This window comes from Homarus americanus, unplaced genomic scaffold, assembly GCF_018991925.1.
Source record: "Homarus americanus isolate GMGI-L3 unplaced genomic scaffold, GMGI_Hamer_2.0 scaffold25827, whole genome shotgun sequence".
Classification (NCBI taxonomy): Eukaryota; Metazoa; Arthropoda; class Malacostraca; order Decapoda; family Nephropidae; genus Homarus; species Homarus americanus.
The window spans coordinates 11,423,445-11,442,931 of record NW_024738300.1 but is presented as its reverse complement, the minus strand read 5'-3'; the positions used below and the strand labels follow the sequence as shown (position 1 = coordinate 11,442,931).

Below are 19,487 nucleotides of genomic sequence, written 5' to 3'. Positions count from 1 at the left end.
AACCAATTTTGAACAAGCTTTTAAAGATAAGAACAGAGAGAATCCATGAACATATTTTACCATTTCTCAGTGCTAATTCATGTTGTATATTTTGTCTGGATTGAGTGCCAAAGTCCATACTATGAAGAGGTTGATAACACGCTTACCAGTTTTACAGTTCGTTCTTGTTATTTGTGGGGTTGGTTTTGAGGTTACGGTAATAATTGATTCCCCAGCTTTTACATATGCTGTACTGTACTATATTTATTTTTAAATTTACCATTTTGTAATATCTAGTCGATGTTAAATTTAAGTAAGATTATTTTTACAATTACTAAAAAAAAAAAAACATTTTTGCGGATTTCATAGATGTGTTTCAAATTTATAAAGGATGTGATAATGATATTGCATGTGGATATATAAAAGCTAAGTTAATCTTTGTCAAAATTAAATTAAAATACCTGTATTATAGTGGTATTTGTTATAGAATAAAAAAAATAAATGGTGGAATGAATGGTATTAGTACTGTATGTGTTAATTGAAAGCAAAGATACTGTATTCTCATGAAATTTATAAAGATGTCTTACTTTGATTACCTTGATATATTTTATTTGTAATGGTAGCTATGAATTTTGTTACCTGATCTATTAAGTCTAATACTATGTACTGGATTGCCATACTTTTATTGAAGTTGGTTTATTCATATCCATACAGTATTTTAGGCCATGTATCAAAGTAAACAAGTTGGTTTTGGTGTATTTATAGCTAACTGTTGGGAAAATTGTGTGTATGCATGACACATAATTTGTGGCATTAATGATTCATGTGGCTGCACTGTGTTTATATGTTGTATTAACTACAGTGGCATTCTTGACAGCCAACAGTAAATCCTCTTGTGATGCATGTTCAACAGAAGGGGCACACCACCACATAGGATTCCTGCCACTTCTTCTTGAGCCAGGAGCAAGCGTAACGAATGATACTTTCGGCTTAGGCCTACCTTTTCTGTTATACTTCACCGGCACACACATCATCACATCTATTGTTGAACTTGAAGATGACACAGGTGGGCTAGCTACATATCTTGTGATAGCTACGATGTATCACCCCCATCAGAGATTTTCATGCCACTGCTATTGGTTTATAAATTCCTATAGATTTGAGGGAGCTTGTGTTCAGCTTTTGGCTGCCTCATGTGCTAATGCACACTAATAATTATTTAACTGCCTGCACTAATTCAAGCACCACAATGGCCACCTATTCATCAACTATTTCTACTTTTTTATAAAATTTAATTTATTGTGTTGATCCAAATTGGTGTCTACTGCAAATGTGGCAAGAGCTTTTTGAATGCAGATGTTCAGCTTGTAGAAAGATCTTTACAGAAATGAAAAATTTTTTTTAATTTTTAATTGCAGAATGGTTGGTCCTAGTCGGCCATTGAAGTACAGATATTAACAAAAGGGAAAAGTGGTGATAAAAAGAAAAAAAAAACAATAGAACTTGCTTTTTCTTTTGGTGATAATTTTTTTTTCTCAACCATATATTGTTTAATCCACTAATGTACTGTACCTGTAAACACATACCATTACAATTTTCAGTTCCCTAAATTATTGACATTTTCATGTGAACTCGGGCAGTAGTGAATAGGGTTTCAATGATTGTGTAGGATTTTGTAAAGAATATATTGGTGCAGTACCCCTCATGGATGCTGAGCAAGGAGGGTTAAGGGAAGGAAGAAGGAATTGAAATGGAAATCTGGGATAAACTGATGTAGGAGGCAAAGTGAATAAGACCTGAATTGTTCAAGGAGTGTGGCTGTCTTATTCACTGTTTCATATAACATGATTTGAGAATGGATTTATTTATTTTATATGAACATTCTTTTTCATTTTATGGTACAATACAGTAATTATCACAGAAAGAAATTAAATGGTGGTGGCATTTGGTACAACATTGTCATGGACGGCCATGTGTAACAAAGGTTACATTATCATCTGGAAAATGAATATACAGTACTGTATAGTTCAACATTAGATAAATACAATTTCACAAATTTTATACATTTTGTAGAGTAACATACAAGAATTTTGTGATCATTAAAAATTTAATTACCGGTACTGAACTCTGTGTTGGGATGAAAATCAAGCATGGTGGGCCCCACATGACTTTTTGTTGTAATTAAAATGACATATTCTTGACTTCCTCCTGCCATCTTTTCTGTTTTTTACCCTTAGCCAAATAACTTCTGTAATACAGGGCTGTGTACTGGTGGGTTGTGTGTACTGTACTCAGATAACCCTTGTACAGTATTACCAGTAATCACCCTATCCTCATCACACCATTTACCTTAAATATAGAGGATTAGGTGCAACAGTTACCCCGTGGAAGCTAGGAAGTCTTGTTAGACCAATATCTGCCAACCAGTACACCTTGGCTACTGTTTGTTATCTTAGATTCCAGTCAACTCTACCATCAGTTCCTTGATGACAGTCTGAGAGGACAGTTGTAGTGGATAGGCTCTTCCTTTCTTTACTTGTATTCTGCAAAAACTAAGTGTTGGGCTCCATGGAACACTATAGGGTCTTATAGCTAGAGGTACCACAAATTTTCTAAGTGTTATTACAAAGTATGATCAAAGTTAGGCCTTACAGATCAGTTTCTGAAGTATGTGAATGTATCTTACAGATCCTTCTGTGTCCACATTAGCATGCTAGCCATAACACTGTTGCTTGTTGACCACTTCTCACTAACATAGTACCTTACTCCATATATTTTGTTGTTTGTTGAATTGCAAGTACCAAAACTTGCTTCAGGAGGATTGCTTTTGACCATTGTAAAAGCAGTGGGTAGCTGTGAGGCAGTGAATGTATACTCTTATGTAAATAAGATAGCCCCACTGGTTTTTAACAGCTTTTCATATTATTATTTCAATTTCCTGGCAAGTTTAATGTGGTTATGTTTTATTTTCATAGATTCATCTTGTATGAACCCTTCAGGGAGACTGAGCTTGCCTGAATTAGCTACATTGTTACATTTGCATATTGGGTGAACTGAAATTCCCTAATACAGAATTCACTAATTGAGTTACTGTACCTCCACACAATTGTATTAATGAATTACTTGTATGATTAGTGCCTCCAGAATGGTTGGCCCCAGGGGAGCAAGGATATATCTAAACTTAGATATTTTACTCATTGGCTAAACATATGTATAGTAATACCCCGCTTTACGCGTTTTTTTTTTTTTACGCGTTTCTACATTTACGCGGTACCCCGCCAGAACCGGAATGTTCACTTTACGCGGTGCATCTACTCATATACGCGGGAAGCGGCACGGGCAGGGTGCGCACAAGGTCGCCCAGTCATCAAAACATTACCGAGTTCTTCACCCACCACCCACCACAGCCGACCCAAGTCAGTGATAGTGAGGATATGGACTTTGAGGGGTTTGACAAAGAGGCCCTGCAAGCCTCTGTGGTGGATAGTGATACAATTGATACAAGTGATACAGGTGAGGGCCAATAATCTGCCCTCTGCCTCGGAATCAACCCCCCCATCCCCGTGTGCCCAGCCATCTTTTCTACTAATGTAAGTGTTAAAAAACCTAATATTATTGATATTTCTCTTAATTATTAATTGTGTGTGCATACCATCATAAAATTAAGAAGTTATTTTTACTACAACGTAGGTATTGTGTCTGAAAAAGTGGAGTTTGGGGGGTCGGCCCAGTCTCTATTTCAATTAATCTCATATGTTCTGTTGTTCACTTTACGCGTTTCCCGCTTTACGCGGGCCTCCGTGGGTTCAATTGACTGCGTAAAGCGAGGTATTACTGTATACTGTAGTTGACTTGTAAAATTTACAATTCAACATGGCCAAGTCATTTTAGCCAGCTTATTGTGATTATAAAGGAACATTTGATAATAAGAGAAATTAACCTTTAAAAAGATTAGTGCTTTGTTAAATAAACCATGCAGTGCTTAGTGCAGTGCAGTCCTGTTTTCTTTCATTGATGTAGAACAGCTTTGGACTTTGGGTTTTAACCAATGTTCTGATCAGTAAAGAGGAGGATGGGTGCTAGGTTGAGTGAGTGAGGGGTACTTACTGCCTAGGGAGATAGTAAAGGCTCTTTGAAATTGGTTGTGAGATTCAAGGTAAGATATATAGAAGTAAAAACTCTTAGACTTTCATTTTATTTTAGTTATCAGATCTGTTTATATACTTCATGTACCGTAGTCTTGAAATTTAACTGGATTTTCTCTGATGGGCAAAACAGTTTTGTCCTGTAAATCTGTACCAGAAAAGGGGATCCTGTTTGAGGCAGTAGCAGTAAAGAAAGGTAGGTAGAGGATGCAAAAGAACTGTGCAGTGATAATGATGGAATGAACATTAGAAATGAAAAGGAAATAAAGGTCAAGTTACCAGTTTTGGAAACATGCCGAGATAACTGCAGAATGAAAAATAAGGCTTTCGGGGTTGACCAACTTCTTTAAGAATGTCTAGAACAGTAGGAATAGGATTAAATAAAATATACTGTACTGTATACCAGTAACTGTCATTAACGTTAAAAAAAAAATATTGTTTATGCTCTTACCTAAATCACCAACAATCACCGTTGTCTAGGAGTTTATTGGGAAAAATCCATAAGGTTGGGTTTGTATATTCTTGGGCTGCTTCAAGTAAGCTTTGTTGTAAGATGTATTCACCAGGTCATCCACTTCCTATTGATTGGAGATATTATGAATCAGGGTGTTTTGATCCATTGGGAAGGTATGTGATATAGGAAAAATATTAAGTGGTTGGGAGTTCGTACTTAGTGCTAGTCCAGGGTGAGTGAGTGAGTTATGGGTAATGAACTATTAACAGAAAATACATGGGCTCTCCTCGGTGCCCTTGTATAGCAGTATTGGGTGCCTAATGATGGCACTATCAATATGCTGTGTTGAAAGTTTCCTGGTTTGGTTATTATTGTTTATAGTATTGTGTTTTTTCTGCACTGAATCAAGGAGGCAAAGTGCCACATTGCCACACCTAGCCCTCAGATGAGAGCAGTGTACCACCAGTGGGAGCACTTGACTAATATTGGTTATATGTTTTAGTGAACAAGGATCTTGCATTATTTTTCTAGTCATTTTAAGTTGTGCGGGCTAGTTTTAGTCTTGTTCATGGTTCAATGGGGAGATTTATTGGTTCTGGAGTGGGACACTCTTAGGTCTTCCCCTCTCCTTCAATTTTTTTTACTTGCATGGAAAGTAAGTACAGTACAATATTGTAGTTCTCTTATTGGAGAAGATTTCAACTGAATTTTCACTGTTGATTGAGGCTCTGACTTCTGATGGCTCCTCTCTGCCAGAGGTTCCAGGATGCAGTAACATCCTTTTGGTGACCCGGTCAATTCTCATTGGGGATGTGCGGGTGTATTGCCCAGGGGTTGGCAAAATGCATCCCATGGGTCACATCCATCCCACCAAGTGAATCTATCTGGCCTGCCACTGTGTCTAGCAACCAAGGAAAATTATGTTTTTTCCAATTCCAGAAATAAATCATTTTAATTATCTCCTAAATATAATGGGGGGCTGGTCAGTCATGGCAGCAACACTTTACCTGCCCACTACCTCTTCCTTATTGTCATAGCTGGTTTGTGATTACAAGAGCTGCATAGCTTAAAGGTAAAAGCCAAAAAATGTAGGGTTAATCCTGAAATTCGTTTTTCTGGTGAAGCCAGTAGCTAGGTGACCTAAAAATCTTGCTTCCTCCCTTGGTTCCTTGATTAGGCAGCTGGAATTGAATTAGAAAATCGAGGAAAGGGCTGTACAGATAATCAAATATGGTGGACAGTAACCTGGTGTTTTATATGCTGATTGGCAGATGTGGCTCAGATAAGAATTCATAACCTTCAGAGGTTAACTTTATGCCAAAGTGTTCTCATTTGAGGCTAGTGGTGTGATGGGGGAAAGAAGGGTTATCAAAATACTGCAATTCAGATTTGATTATTAGATCTACCATGTCACGCATAATGGTGGATTGTCTGAGAACAGAACACCCTAGTAAACATCCCTGAATTACAAGAGGTCCTTGGTTGAGGACTATACTATCTGAACAATATATTATAGGAACAGTCCTTCATTTATGTTACCACGTTACTTTATATTGGCTCACAATTCAGAGTGTAGAGTACCTGTGCTTCATGAGTTTTGCAATGTTTATTAAATCCTACGTTTTGCCACTATTAATTGCTTCTTCAAATTGCTACTACCTCTTTGAGTGGATGCTTTTTGATTACTGTAGTTGGTTAAACCTTGCATCTTTTTTTCTAGCCAAGAAAAACTATCCTACATAACACAGTATTTGGACAAATGGATGGTAAATGATGTTAAATGCATTATTTTCTTAATGATGCAGAAATGGCCCTTATTAACCCATCTTTTTAATTTTTTCTCATTTGTCAGTTTTAGTTTTGAATTTCATGTGTATCAGTGCTTTGATAACTAGCAGTGGCATAATTTTTACCATCAATGGTGATTTATGCTTTTCAGAAACTGGATGAAAGGTGTGAGGTTCATGTGTTTCTACCACAGTTTGGTCAAGGCTTCCAGAATATGGAATGATATTTAATGGTGTGATATCATTAACTAATGCAGCTTAACAAATAGGCTAGTGGAAGACATAATATAAATTGTTCCAGCAACATCTATATCATATGTCATTGTATAAACCCCTTCGGTTGATGTCTTTGAAATGTTCAAATTTTACAACTGCTCTGACCTCAAATTCTTGATCAACTGCTGAAGCATCATAAGGCATTCAAGTACACAAAGAAATATAGAAGCAGTTTGTCTGTTAGATACACAAATTACCGAATGGATTATATGTTGGTCGCCTAAAATATCAAGTGCTTTTATCCCTATGTTGATTATTGAAGGTAAGGATTTGAGTTTGTTTCTTTTTTAAGCAGAGAACCATATGGAACTGCCCTGTTCATTCTAGCACCACAGTTTTCATTCTTTGATTTAGTATTTTGAATATACATATATATATATATATATATATATATATATATATATATATATATATATATATATATATATATATATATATATATATATATATATATATATATATATATATATATATATATATATATACTGTAAAGGGTACCAATATTTTATCAAAAACTCTTATATACATAAACTAGATTCTAGCCACACACTTGCAAGCACACAGGATCTAGTGATGGAGATACAGTACTGTATTGTGTATGATGTACTGTAGTGCTTTATATTTCATGTTAAATCTTTACATAAAGAATTTATTTAGTAAGGTTCTAGATGAAGGCTATACAGTATTTAGCTCTTCTTTTTCTCAGATGTTACTTGATGTAGCAGAAGGCAGGTTATATACTGTACTACAACATTTATCTGTGGCTTTCTGATACAAGTATATGAAAATTTTTATTCAAGTCAACATGCAGTCCAGTCTGAACGCTAACCCATAAATACAGTACATTATTCAGTGTACATTACATTATATTGACCAGTGGTATGACGGTATCACAAACTTGGAACTCACCCTATAAGCTGTAAAGCATGGGAGATCAGTGGCAAATAACTAACTATAGTATTTTGGCAAGTTAGATTTTTGTTTTAGTTGTGAATGAGATGTAACTCCTTGTTTCAGTTTATAATAACAATAATAATATTATAGGTGGACTACATAGCTATGAAATATTGTATTATTATATCTTTTTAATGCTTGTGGTGCTACAGTATAAATCTTTTTAGGAATTAGATAATTATTACAATGCTCATCATGTTTTATATCAATTGAAACCAAATAACTGTACTAAGAACTCCATATTGTCCCCTACATTCATGTAGATCTTAAATTAAGGCGTATTTTTGCTTTCAGTATGGACTTGACCGTGAACGTTGTGAGGAGGAGTTATCTCAGAAGACCCAAATCCACCATGGTGGTTACTATGGTCCTTGGGGTCGCTCCGGCAGCGGACTATCATCGCCCTCAATGTCACGAGTTACCTCACCTATCAGAACAGGCATACCGTCCACGCCTACCACACCTGTTCTTACTACCACAACCACTCCCACAACTCAGATGTCGCACCACTCCACTGCAACACATCATGTGTTTGGGCCATTGCAGTCCAGTGGCTACCTAGTATACAGTTATGGCCCTGGGCCAGTTTATACATCTCCCACCACTACTGCTTTAACTACCAGCCCTGTATTTTATCAACCTCCAATCAATAATCCAGTAGGTTACGGGTGGCACCCTTCTGTCTCCAATGGATTTCGTGCAGCTGGTGTACAACCACCCACAAGACAGTTACAAGGGAGCTGTAGTAGACAAGATACTCCATATTGCTCCCATGAAGCTTCCAAGTCTCGATCCAGCACACCAGTTCTACCTAACTCAGCCCCAGTTGTACCCAATTCATATGACCCATTTATCGGTTATGAAAACAAAGGCCCCCCAGAACGTCGTAAAAGTGCAGAAACACATTATGAAGGAAGAAGAGGACTTCCATTTAATATGCAAGAATTTGAACAACAGTTTGAAAGATTGAATGACAGTCCACATCATTCCCCAACTCCCCCATTAAACAATATCATAAATTCTCCATCTCCAACAGCAACAACTACTACAACGATCACCACCACTACGAGCAACTGTATAAACCCCAACAACATCAATGGCAGCAGTAGCAGTCGACCTCCACCAGGTCCGAGGCATATCTCATCCTTATACCTTACCCCTGTCCCTCCCCATGGGGCACATCATGCCCCTGGACCTCCTTCAAGTGATGGCACAGTTTCAGTGTGTGGTCGATCATACACATCAGTAAACCTTCAATTAAGACAGCCATCCAGTGAGCCTCAACCACCTATCCAAATTCGCAGTAGTGGCTCCTCCCTCACCTACTCCACCTCTTCCCTTGACCATCGCCATGGCTCACGTTCCTCCCTCCAGATTTCCATAGGTCCCACTGGTGGCACAATCTCTGCCATGCGCACAAACCTTGACAATAAAAATTCCCAGGCCAACACAGCGTTCCACATCCAGTACAGCTCAAGTGCAAATGGTGGTTCCACTCCCACGGGAGCTGCATTCCCCACAACGGGGGATGTGGTAGGGCAGGAGGGGGTACAAGGGCAATCACGGCGCCCACAATCCTGGTACATGTCTGATTCTGTGCCCCCTGAATCAAGACAGCGCAAATCTTCACTACCAGAGTGTGTGGGGCCTCCAGTGTCCTTGCACCCCCTCCACTACCCCCCAAGCACTGAGACTAGCCTGGGTTACTCTGCAGGAGATCCCATATGGGCAGTGCCACCTGCCAGGCCTGATTCAGACCACATGCAAGGTATAGCAGCATGCACTACTGCTGTGTGTCCCCCGTACACCCCTCAGTGTGCTGCCTGATACCCACTTACACGGCCCCACAACCTGTTTAATGTGCCCTGGGGCTTTCTCTGCTGCCCTGTGTCAGGAGGTTGCCCATAGATTGATTATCCTGTAATTCTAGATATATGGCTACTAACTTTATATATATTTATATATATATATATCTTCTTTTTTTTTCACAAGGATCCACCTTTTGTGCAAAGTAGAATGGTTAGCTTGCTGTTAGATGTTTATAACAAAAAATATGAGCAATATTGTGTTTGGCTGTGTTGGGAATTTTTATTGATTTTACATTAATACAAAACATTTTGTTTTCTCTCCTGATATGGCTTTTTCCCAGTTCAGTAATATTGATAATTTAGTGTGTGCCATGGCTGACCTGGATCTTGCATGATGCTCATAGACCAGAGGTATTTTCATAAGATTCATGGAAATCCTTCAGTGATGTTTGATTACTGTCTAATCCCACTTTTTATGTCTCCAGTAAACGAGTGGAGGAACCAGTTTAGAACTTTATTTGAAATGGTCATATAGTTATAGAAATGCCTGTTAACTACTTAAGTTCAGCTTTTAATTTGGTAGTAATTTTAATGTTATACTGTACACTATATCTTGATACTTAATAGCAAACCGAGTTCAAGTCCTTCATGCAGAACTGTAATTGTTATATATAACTGAAACACTGTACAATACAATAATGTAGTATTGATTTTAATATCTTAGTACTGTACTGTACCGCACTTTATTTATACCTTTGTTAAAAAAGACTGAAGTAAAATGAGGCATAACATGATGTACAGTATAGTGCATTTGAGAAACTAATTTTAAGATCCTCTGTATATTCAATTCAACAGCACTGGTACAAGAGCAGATTGTACGCAAGCAAAAGCTTGAGGCTGAACTAGCAAAACAAATAGAGGAGAAAGGCAGATTAGAGACAGAGGTGGATATGATGATGCGTGAATTAAATGAACGAGAGCAGCAACGCAAGCATAACGCTGACACTAACACTATGGTAAGAACTTTGCACTGATAATTAGTTTTTTTTGAATAGTATATCATGTAACATAAATCTGATGTTTGGATGTTTATCCTGGGTAGAACAGGAACTGTTAATACCTTGCAGTAAAGCGAAAAATAGGATTTTTCTTAAAAAAATTATAACAAAACAAACTTTTAATGGTACAGTATAATCATTTTATATACTGTATATGCATTTTACACTTAATTTATATTTCAGAGAATCGAGGAAGTACAACGGGAGAATCAGCGATTACAATCTGAATGTTATGAAATGGAAAATAAAATTTTACGCCTTGGTAAGTAGTTACGTCTTCTCGGCTCATTTATTTGAATGAAGTGTAGGTTCTAATAGGAAACCAATGATGAACAGGCAACATTGTTTAGGGAAAATGCTCCTAGTATACTGTATATGCTCAGTATCATGTTCCCTTTGGCAGTACAGTACACTACAGTACAGTACTTATGTTTGATACTTGAATTATGTTTCTTTGTCACTTCTGTTTGAAGTCTTACCAAATGCTCTTAACATTATTCTCAGTCTCATTCACCTCACAATCACTTTGTTTTTTTTTTTACATCTTTGGGAGTTAAATATTCTCACTTTCACTGTACAAAAGGCTTGGAACCAGTACAGTAGACCCTCAATATTTGCGGAGGTCAGGTTCTTGAAAAAAAACCACGAATGCAGAAACTGTGAATGTGGTAACCTTATTTGAATGGGGAAAGGGGATTAGGTTCTTGGTATGAGTGAATGTAGAGGGGAAATATTAAATATTTAGAACAATGACTGCAACAAACACTGTACTGTACAGGTACCTGTAAATAATAACAATCTATAGAAAGTATAGTGAATGTGTTCTTCACTGATCTTTGATAATAATTAGAGGCATTGTGCCTGACAGTGACAAGTACTGTACAGTACAGTACAGGTAATGCAAAATTTGCATTTCAGGAAGTTTGAATCAAAGTTTTGAAAATGTAAATAGCCAATATTATGATATACTGTACAAAATTATATTATTTCCACCTGTTATCCCAGTTCTGCACATTTCTGTCTCTTACAAGATGAACATGACATTAAAGCAGTATCAGAACAAAAATTTTTGAATGCCAAAAAATTAAAATTTATGAAATTTTGGGGGGATAATTGCCACTTTAAGGTGTGTAACACAGACTGAGAAGAAAATGTCCAAATCTGGCCATAAACTCAACACCCACACTGACTCAGATCCAAGCATTATTAGTATTTTTTTTCTGGAATCACCTTTAGGTTATTAATATTCATACATTATCTACATTGTTAGCTGAGATTCCATACAGGCTGGCACAGAGCTAAGCTGTTTTCTTGAATGCTATAAGCTAAGCCATTTTCATTAATAGTGCAGGAGGGGTAACCTGTTAAATCTTTAGAAATTAAAAATTATATTTCAAGACATTTTTCATATTCTACAGGAACAGTATAGGATTTTTTCACATTTCCCATGTACAGGTACGTCAGATGTCGTAATGCACATAATTCTATGTAAAATTAAGAAAAACACAGATTTAGGAACGAAGTTCAAGCGACCTAGCAGTTGTATTGTCAGTGCACATGGCGTTGATATCCCAAGCCTTGTTTATTATTTATTATGAAGATATTACTACAGTATCTATATTTCTTGTGATCTAACGAAAGAATTTCAAGCAGTAAACCTGAGTAGGATAATGATTAGTGATTTCTTAGCACCAAAATATGGAATTCAAATTGCTAAACATGGCACGGAGGTTAAATAGATAGTGAAAATTTACCTTAACTCCATTTGTACGGGGTTTTCTCTGAGCTGAATAAAATCGTATGCCGTTAACAAAATGGAATAGAATAATGTAAAAATTAAACTCTGATTTTTAGGTATATACTGTACAGGGTATTTGAAATTGGTTTATTGGAAGTAAATATTGTGTTACCCTCAATGCGCTGTTACACTGAATGATATATTGTGGATTATGACATTTCACACTCCAATGATACTTGTAATATACAGTACTTAAATTCCAACCCCTTGAAAAATCATAAATACTAGATCAAGTTCGTGAATGGTGAATAGGTATTTATTTACTAAATTGCGAATCCAGAAACCACAAAGATGGGGGGGTTTACAGTATATAGTATAGTACTGTATAATACTCCTTACCAGTTTGGCACTTTAACAGATCCAGCCCTCTCATTCTCTCTTCCCTTCCCCAAGAGGTGCAAATTTAGACATGATTGTAGTAGTGTACATAAAGATGTTATTAGTGTAAATATATTTTAGATCATTTATACTTGCCATGCTTACATTATTTACACTTTCAGCACCAGACATGGAACCAGAAGGATACCCAAACATACCCTCCACCCAACCTTACAGTGAAGTTCCTGCAGCCTCTCAACTAACTAGTAAGTATTCTCGAGCTGTCAAGATCTTCAAAGCTATCATGGCAATGCAACACAGAGGCAGCAGAGAAGCAATGGAGGAGGGGGAGGAGGAGGAGGAGGAGGAGGAGAGCAAGGAACTTCGTATAATCTTTAAGGAGGGAAGCCTGGATATCATTGTGGAAGATTGGGACAGTAAGCACCCATAATGGCATTGTTTGTAGGGTTTCTCCTGTAGCAGAGAAGCAACCATGAAGTTACTCACTGTAGAAATATTCCTGTACCAGAAAAATAATTGGCTCTCTTGTATCGATAGAACCTGTTAATTCAGTTTGATAGAAGAACTAGATCCCTGTAAGCCAACACTCAGTTATATGTGGTATTATCAACATATGTTTGTATGAAAATAGATGTTGAACAGTATAGTATTATTTTTTCTTCCTGACAGGTGGGGAGGATGTAACATGCTGTGTGGTTTTAATCATAAGTTGTCAGTACCTGTTAATTCAGTCTGTAATGAAAATTTTATGAAGTTGAATTCTTTGAACATTTATCAATAGAATCCTTAATTTGTTTGAATTCTGGGAATGTTGTGTCTAGCACATTTTTACATTACATGTACTAAAATTTTACAATATACAACCTCAGTTTTACAGAATGTTAGTTTACCTGGAAGGCACATAATGAATCATGAGAAAAAATTTCCAAACTTTTGTTACTTTATACAAGCCTCAGCAACACTACAGAATCAAGTAAAGTGTAAATTGGTGCTGCTAGCCTTGTCAGAATGTACGTACTAAAATTTCAGGCTTTACCAGATACCTGTACAGTGTACAGTACTGAGAAATGAAAGTATTCTTTACTACTACTAGGATCTGATTGGGAGATGATATAGTGTAATAAAATGCAGATACCGTATTAGACAAATGCATACACTCACGACCCAATGACAATGTGTTGGTGGTCTGGAAAAATGTAGACTAACATTGGTGGCCTGAGATTAAGATTTTGTGAGGATTGCCCTGAGGGAAATGTATAACTTTTCTGAAATAGGAATTAGTGATATGACAAAATTATTATATTATTGCTAGTCTCTGGGTTGCATATTTTACTCTACCCTTTGTAGGTTTTTAAGTTATTATTTATTTATATATTATTATTTTATTGTATTTATTTTACTATACATGTACTTAGTCATATTTTTTCTTCAACAGGAGCAAGTTCTGGTTCAAGTTTGGGCAGTGGAACAGGCACACCTCAGACTCCACACACGCCCCACACACCGCACACGCCTCACACACCCCACACGCCCCACACACCTCACTTGCCTGGGGCTTACATACCTCCTAGACCTGCCGCCCCTCCCCCACCACCACCACCAACATCAGTCCCCAATCATAGTTACCAAGAATTTCAGGTATGCTATTTTTTTTTCCAGTAAATGGTGTCCAGAAAATTTAGCGAATACACACACTTGCATATTATCCCTTCTTTTATTGAAATTCACTGCTGTAATTCTTAAAGTTGTATAAGATATGTTCTATTGTACTCCCCTTCCACAATTAAGTATATGTCCCTAGATTGTGTAGAAGAGTTCTATTACTTGGCTGACATGATCAGTGCGGAGGCAGTGTTGAAGTTAGTTCAATTGCAAGAGTCAGAAGTGGTTGGAGGAAGTTTAGGGAGTTGCTGTCCCTATTGACAGAAAATGACCTTCCTTCCTTCCTTGTGAAAAGAAAGATGTATGCAACTTGCATGAGAAGTGTGATGGTATTTGGCAGTGAAAAATGGATGATAAAGAGAATAGCATGCATGGCCTTGAGTGAGCTGAAATGAGAATGGTGAAGAAAGATAGGAAACCCTTCTCAGAGCTAAGAGGGCAGCTGGGTATTTAGAGTATTAATGAAGTCTTGCGTAGAGGTTGGCTGAAATCTGTTTGGGCATGGAGGAGACCAATTGAGTCTAAATGGTGAGGTAAGGATCCTTTAACTTGTGATTGATTTTGTCATATGTGCAACTTTGAGTATTAGATGATGATCAAGTGAATAGGGATTATCTTCTTGTTTGTTTTCAGTAGGTGGTCCTCATTTTCTTGTTTGCTTTAATTTTTCCTTTGGAATAACTAACCCAAATGGTATGTGGTGCAAAGCAGTCAATTGTTACTTAAAACTGTCCATGCTGTGTAGGAAAAATTTGTCTTGGATCTTATTACTGAGAAGCATTCATTGTTTATTAGTGCTTGTCGTACTTTACTGATTCTCAAATGTAATCATATATTGTATCTATCATTAAAGATAGCTTCAGCTTCAACCTCCTTCACACATAATAAGTACACTTTCTATACCCATAAATTATGTTACTTCACTGCCAGGGAATACTTTGTGCTTATCCACTAATTCATTGCTATTTACCATCCTATTGAATCCTAACTGACCATTGTTACAGTTCGTGTTTTATAACAATAATATGTTAGTCATTTATATAACCTCATTACCATTCACCAGGGAGTGCGTGGGGAAGCAGTGGATGAGATTGGTCCAAAGTGGGGATGTACCAAATGCACCTTCATCAATCATCCAGATATGAACAAGTGCGAGATGTGCGACTATCCACGCTTCACCATAGGTACGGCTCCCTCCCATCATGCAGCTCTCCCCCCAAACCACCAGGGCCTATGCTACTGTCACCGTCATCATACTCCAGGTTCTGTTGCAGGTTCCATAGGGGCAGCTGCAGCTTACTCACCTCAGGGTTCCTGCTCCTCTCTTCCGCTTTCTAATGACAAACCAAGCCTAGCTAACATTCTAAAGGAAAAGCTAATTGGGATGCGTGATCGTTCGGATAGTGTATGACGGGTTCTTAGCTAGTCCTTAGTCCTGTAGTGCTATTTGAGCATTTTTTCTATTAACAGTACTTAATTTTACTAATTAAAGTCTGCTTTATATGATATGTTCCATACATTAGTGCACTTACTGTATGAGGTATAATTTTTTTTGCCCCCGGTCAGTTGACAAAAAAGAAAATACAACTTGTTTAGGAAGTTATCATATTGTTATAGAAAATTATAAGGGAATATTTTTAGTAGGACGGGTATCGTCCTGGGTGTACACTTCATTGGCCGGGGTTTTGAATCCCCCATCAGCGGGTTTAAGGTTGACAAGCTAGTTCATTGTGTTTAGAACCTGTGTGTCAAGAAGTTTGATGTGTCTAAAAAAGCCATAAAAGTCAGAGTAATTCTACCTCAAATCTCAAGAATTTTAATCATACACCAAAGATTCAAGTGATGGGGAAATATCTCCAAATCATGGGAATTATTGTACATGTTTAAGGTCAGGGTTTCATAGTTGACATGACAGTGAATCATAGGCCAATGCAGTATAAGAAATTAGTACATCCAAAAAAGTGCAAAAGTCAGTGGAACATATTGTGTATTACAGTCTGTCAAATATATATATCTCAGAATTATGACAATATTTATATATTGTACACATATATATACTGTATATATATTATATAGCAATAAGTTATGTTTAGATGACTAACCACTTAAAACACTGACTGTTTGGTGAGTGTGGTTTTGAAAGGTTGGGTTTGCTTGCTTTTTCAATGTTACAATAACAAAGGCATTTTGAAATTAAACTTTCCTTCTTTTTTTTTCTTGAAGTTGCAAGGGAAAAACTCAATGACATGTACTACTCCCTTATCTGGTCATGGGTTTGCAGCTGTTTCTCTTTCATGCTGTCTTGTCATACTCAACACTCATTGCCTGGTATTGTAGTGTTGTCCTGCATTTTGTATCTTCTACTAACATTATATACATAGGGAAAGTTAACACCAAAATTTAAGTTATTTTTTGTTGTATTTTATAAACCTTTAGTGTTATGTGATATTATATGAAAAGTCATGATTTAATTATGTAGGATTAAATTCAATCAAAATTTTAGTTTTGTTACTATTAACATTGGATTATTTCTGATATTGATGAGATGAAATGGAATTCATTATAAAGCCTGTTTGGTAAGATGATTCACATACCTGGAGAGAATAAGGAGACAATATAGGTGAGTTCCAGTGTTTACTAATAATGATTATCATTGAAATAAACATTGCTCAATTGCCAATTATGTGCAATAGTGTACTATGAAGTGGTTTTCATATGCCTTAAACATTTGGTTAATTACATTAATGTTTTCCCCACATATGCATTTCCATATTAGACCACGGTATGAGTAACACATTCAAAAACTCATTATATCTCTCTAAGATTACCAATTTATGTTCACATAGTACTGCCATTATTCTAGCTCCTTCCTTATTACCTTTTACTTTTCTGGTAATGGTTTTTAGAGCTATGCTTAGTGTCTTCCTTCTTGGGACAATTGCAAATGATTTTTGCTTCATTTATGTGACAGCCAAATCTGATAACATGTTTTCCAATGAATAATATTGTTGGTGGGTTATTGATTTTGAAGGTATGGAGATGATTGCCACAATTGGTTAGGACACAAAATCCCTCTTCCCCCCCATATTCAGAGAGTATTACTTTAAGTAACCATTCCCTTGCTTAAGAAATGTTTTATAGTGGTAGATCTTATAATGATGAAATGACATTACAGCAATAGAATTACAGAATCATCTTTCCAGGAAGATTTGGGCAAATTATTCCTCTTAATATTTCCTCTGTGGACACTGAACCACTTGCCTATTGAACTTTTATTTTGTACCAGAATTAGCATCACCTTTAAGGTTCAGGGATGAAGAATGAGATCATCAAAAGTAAAATCAAGAAGTTGATACTGTAAATTGTGTATTTGGGTGGAGCAGTCTTGGAAAATGGGAGACCAGAGGTAGAGATGAGAAGAATACGTATGGGCTATAAAATGGAAGAGGGTGGTAAGAGTTATGGAGGATGGGAAGATCAGATTAATTCTGGAGGGGAATGTGTTCAGCAGTTGATTCCACCCCACCTCAATGGAATAGACTAGATATGATCGAGCAACAGCAGCAGTGGCTGCAGGTACAGTATATGAGAACTGGATGAGAATGGTAGCAGGAGTGAAGAGACAGGATAGAAGATAGAATGAGTTATGAGGGGGAGAGTGGAGTGGTAAGGTCTTTTGACATATAAGCTAATGAGGTTATACTGAGGTGGATAGATCATGTACAGTGATTTGAGGAGGGAAAGCTGGTGAGAATAAGTGAATGGAGGGATAGTTATAGAAGAGAGGAAAGCCTAGATAAGAGATAGGAGGAATGTGTTAGGAAGTACTTGTAAGGCTTGCATTTCATTTCTTTAAATTGCAGATGATCCTATATTCAACAAACAAATGCTTTTCAGAGCTGGTATAAAATAAGTCTGTTAAATGCATAGTGAATGCTGTGGTACCATCTGTTTGTAATTAGAGCAGTTCATTAAATTTATCTGAAAGTCGTTTAAGGACATTTTAAGTTTTGTGCATCCATGTGCTCTGGGAAGTTTGAGACACCTCCAACATTGCCTTTAGTTGGTTTCAGAATTTGTATGAAAATATACTGCTAGAGTACAATAAACCTGTGGATTAAGACTTTTTTTTTTTTAACACCTTTAGTTATGGACCACCTTAATACTGTATATGAATGTGTAATTTTCAACTCTTGGACTGTCATTGGGTATGAAGCACAGATACAGGAAGAGGCAAGGCTTAGTGATGATAAGAGCAGATTCCATATACTTTTACCCAGGTTTAGAGCAGACTGACACGTAACCTACTGTTCCTCAATTAACATGACTTAATCAGGATCTCTATACTTTCAAGTTTGAAAAACCCATTGATAATATTATACATGTTTAGTAGTTGTCATTTGTACCGAGAAGAAAGGTCATAGGAAAAAATTTAAGTTGTCACATAAAGCTTACTAATGATAAAAAATCATGAGAAACCCTGAAAAGATATGGAAACTTTGGAGTTAAGGGAAACAAAGAAAGGTGAGAGAAAATTATAAACAGCAGTGCAGTATTGAAGGAGTAGTGTGAAGTGGGAGAACATTAGAGATAAGTGTGGTGCTACAGTGTAATTATGGCAAGTGGTTCCTGGTTTTGTGGGGAGTCATGCATGGTATTATTCCTGAAAACACATTTTTCGTAAACAAAAAATTCTGTTGAAGTACAAAAAATTGGTGTTATAGGTACAAATTATTGAATAGATTTTAGTATATTGCTTTTACCATAACTTAGAGACATTTATTCAGTACAAGGGTATTAGAAAAATTTACATACCGGTAAATACCAAAAATGTTTTCCGTGTTTATCAAGGCAGTGGTGATAATGTCATTGAAAGAAAGTATTATGTTTGAAAGTTATAAGCCTGTGTAGTTTATGATTGGGTAATGACTGAGCATTTTGTCCATGGTTTGTGTTAATGATTTAGACTTGTATGTCTTGTGGTTTTCAATTATGTACAAAGTTATGGTTATTGATATTTCCTACAAACTAGTTAAGAGTAAATGTCTCTTATCTTAACACACTGTTGTTTGGTGAGAAGGTTTTTTGTAATTTAATGATTAATAATGTTTTACTGATTTCTTTCTTGTTTTTATATGGAGGAAATCCATCCAATAGCTTTTCCTTAAAACTTATAATGAGGAATAACAAGGTAAGAATTCTTTTACTTAATAAACTTCTGTTGTTT

The 19,487-nt window shown here is 36.5% G+C and overlaps 1 protein-coding gene across 21 annotated transcripts in view; it reads left to right on the top strand.

Annotated features, from left to right (window-relative positions):
• LOC121873864 (mitogen-activated protein kinase kinase kinase 7-interacting protein 3 homolog) overlaps positions 1–19,487 on the top strand; it is a 112,469-nt gene that overhangs the window by 81,251 nt on the left and 11,731 nt on the right. For 10 of the 21 annotated variants that reach the window (XM_042377678.1, XM_042377673.1, XM_042377677.1 and 7 more), the window contains 6 exons: positions 7,890–8,721; positions 10,259–10,419; positions 10,645–10,723; positions 12,760–12,843; positions 14,034–14,236; positions 15,324–18,383. In XM_042377678.1, coding sequence (XP_042233612.1) covers positions 7,890–8,721; positions 10,259–10,419; positions 10,645–10,723; positions 12,760–12,843; positions 14,034–14,236; positions 15,324–15,671 — 1,707 coding nt within the window. In that variant the 3' untranslated portion in view covers positions 15,672–18,383. Of the gene's footprint in view, positions 1–892; positions 1,046–7,889; positions 8,722–10,258; positions 10,420–10,644; positions 10,724–12,759; positions 12,844–14,033; positions 14,237–15,323; positions 18,384–19,487 lie in introns of those variants that run through there. The other 11 variants (XR_006090316.1, XR_006090315.1, XM_042377692.1 and 8 more) reach the window with 3 other exon arrangements.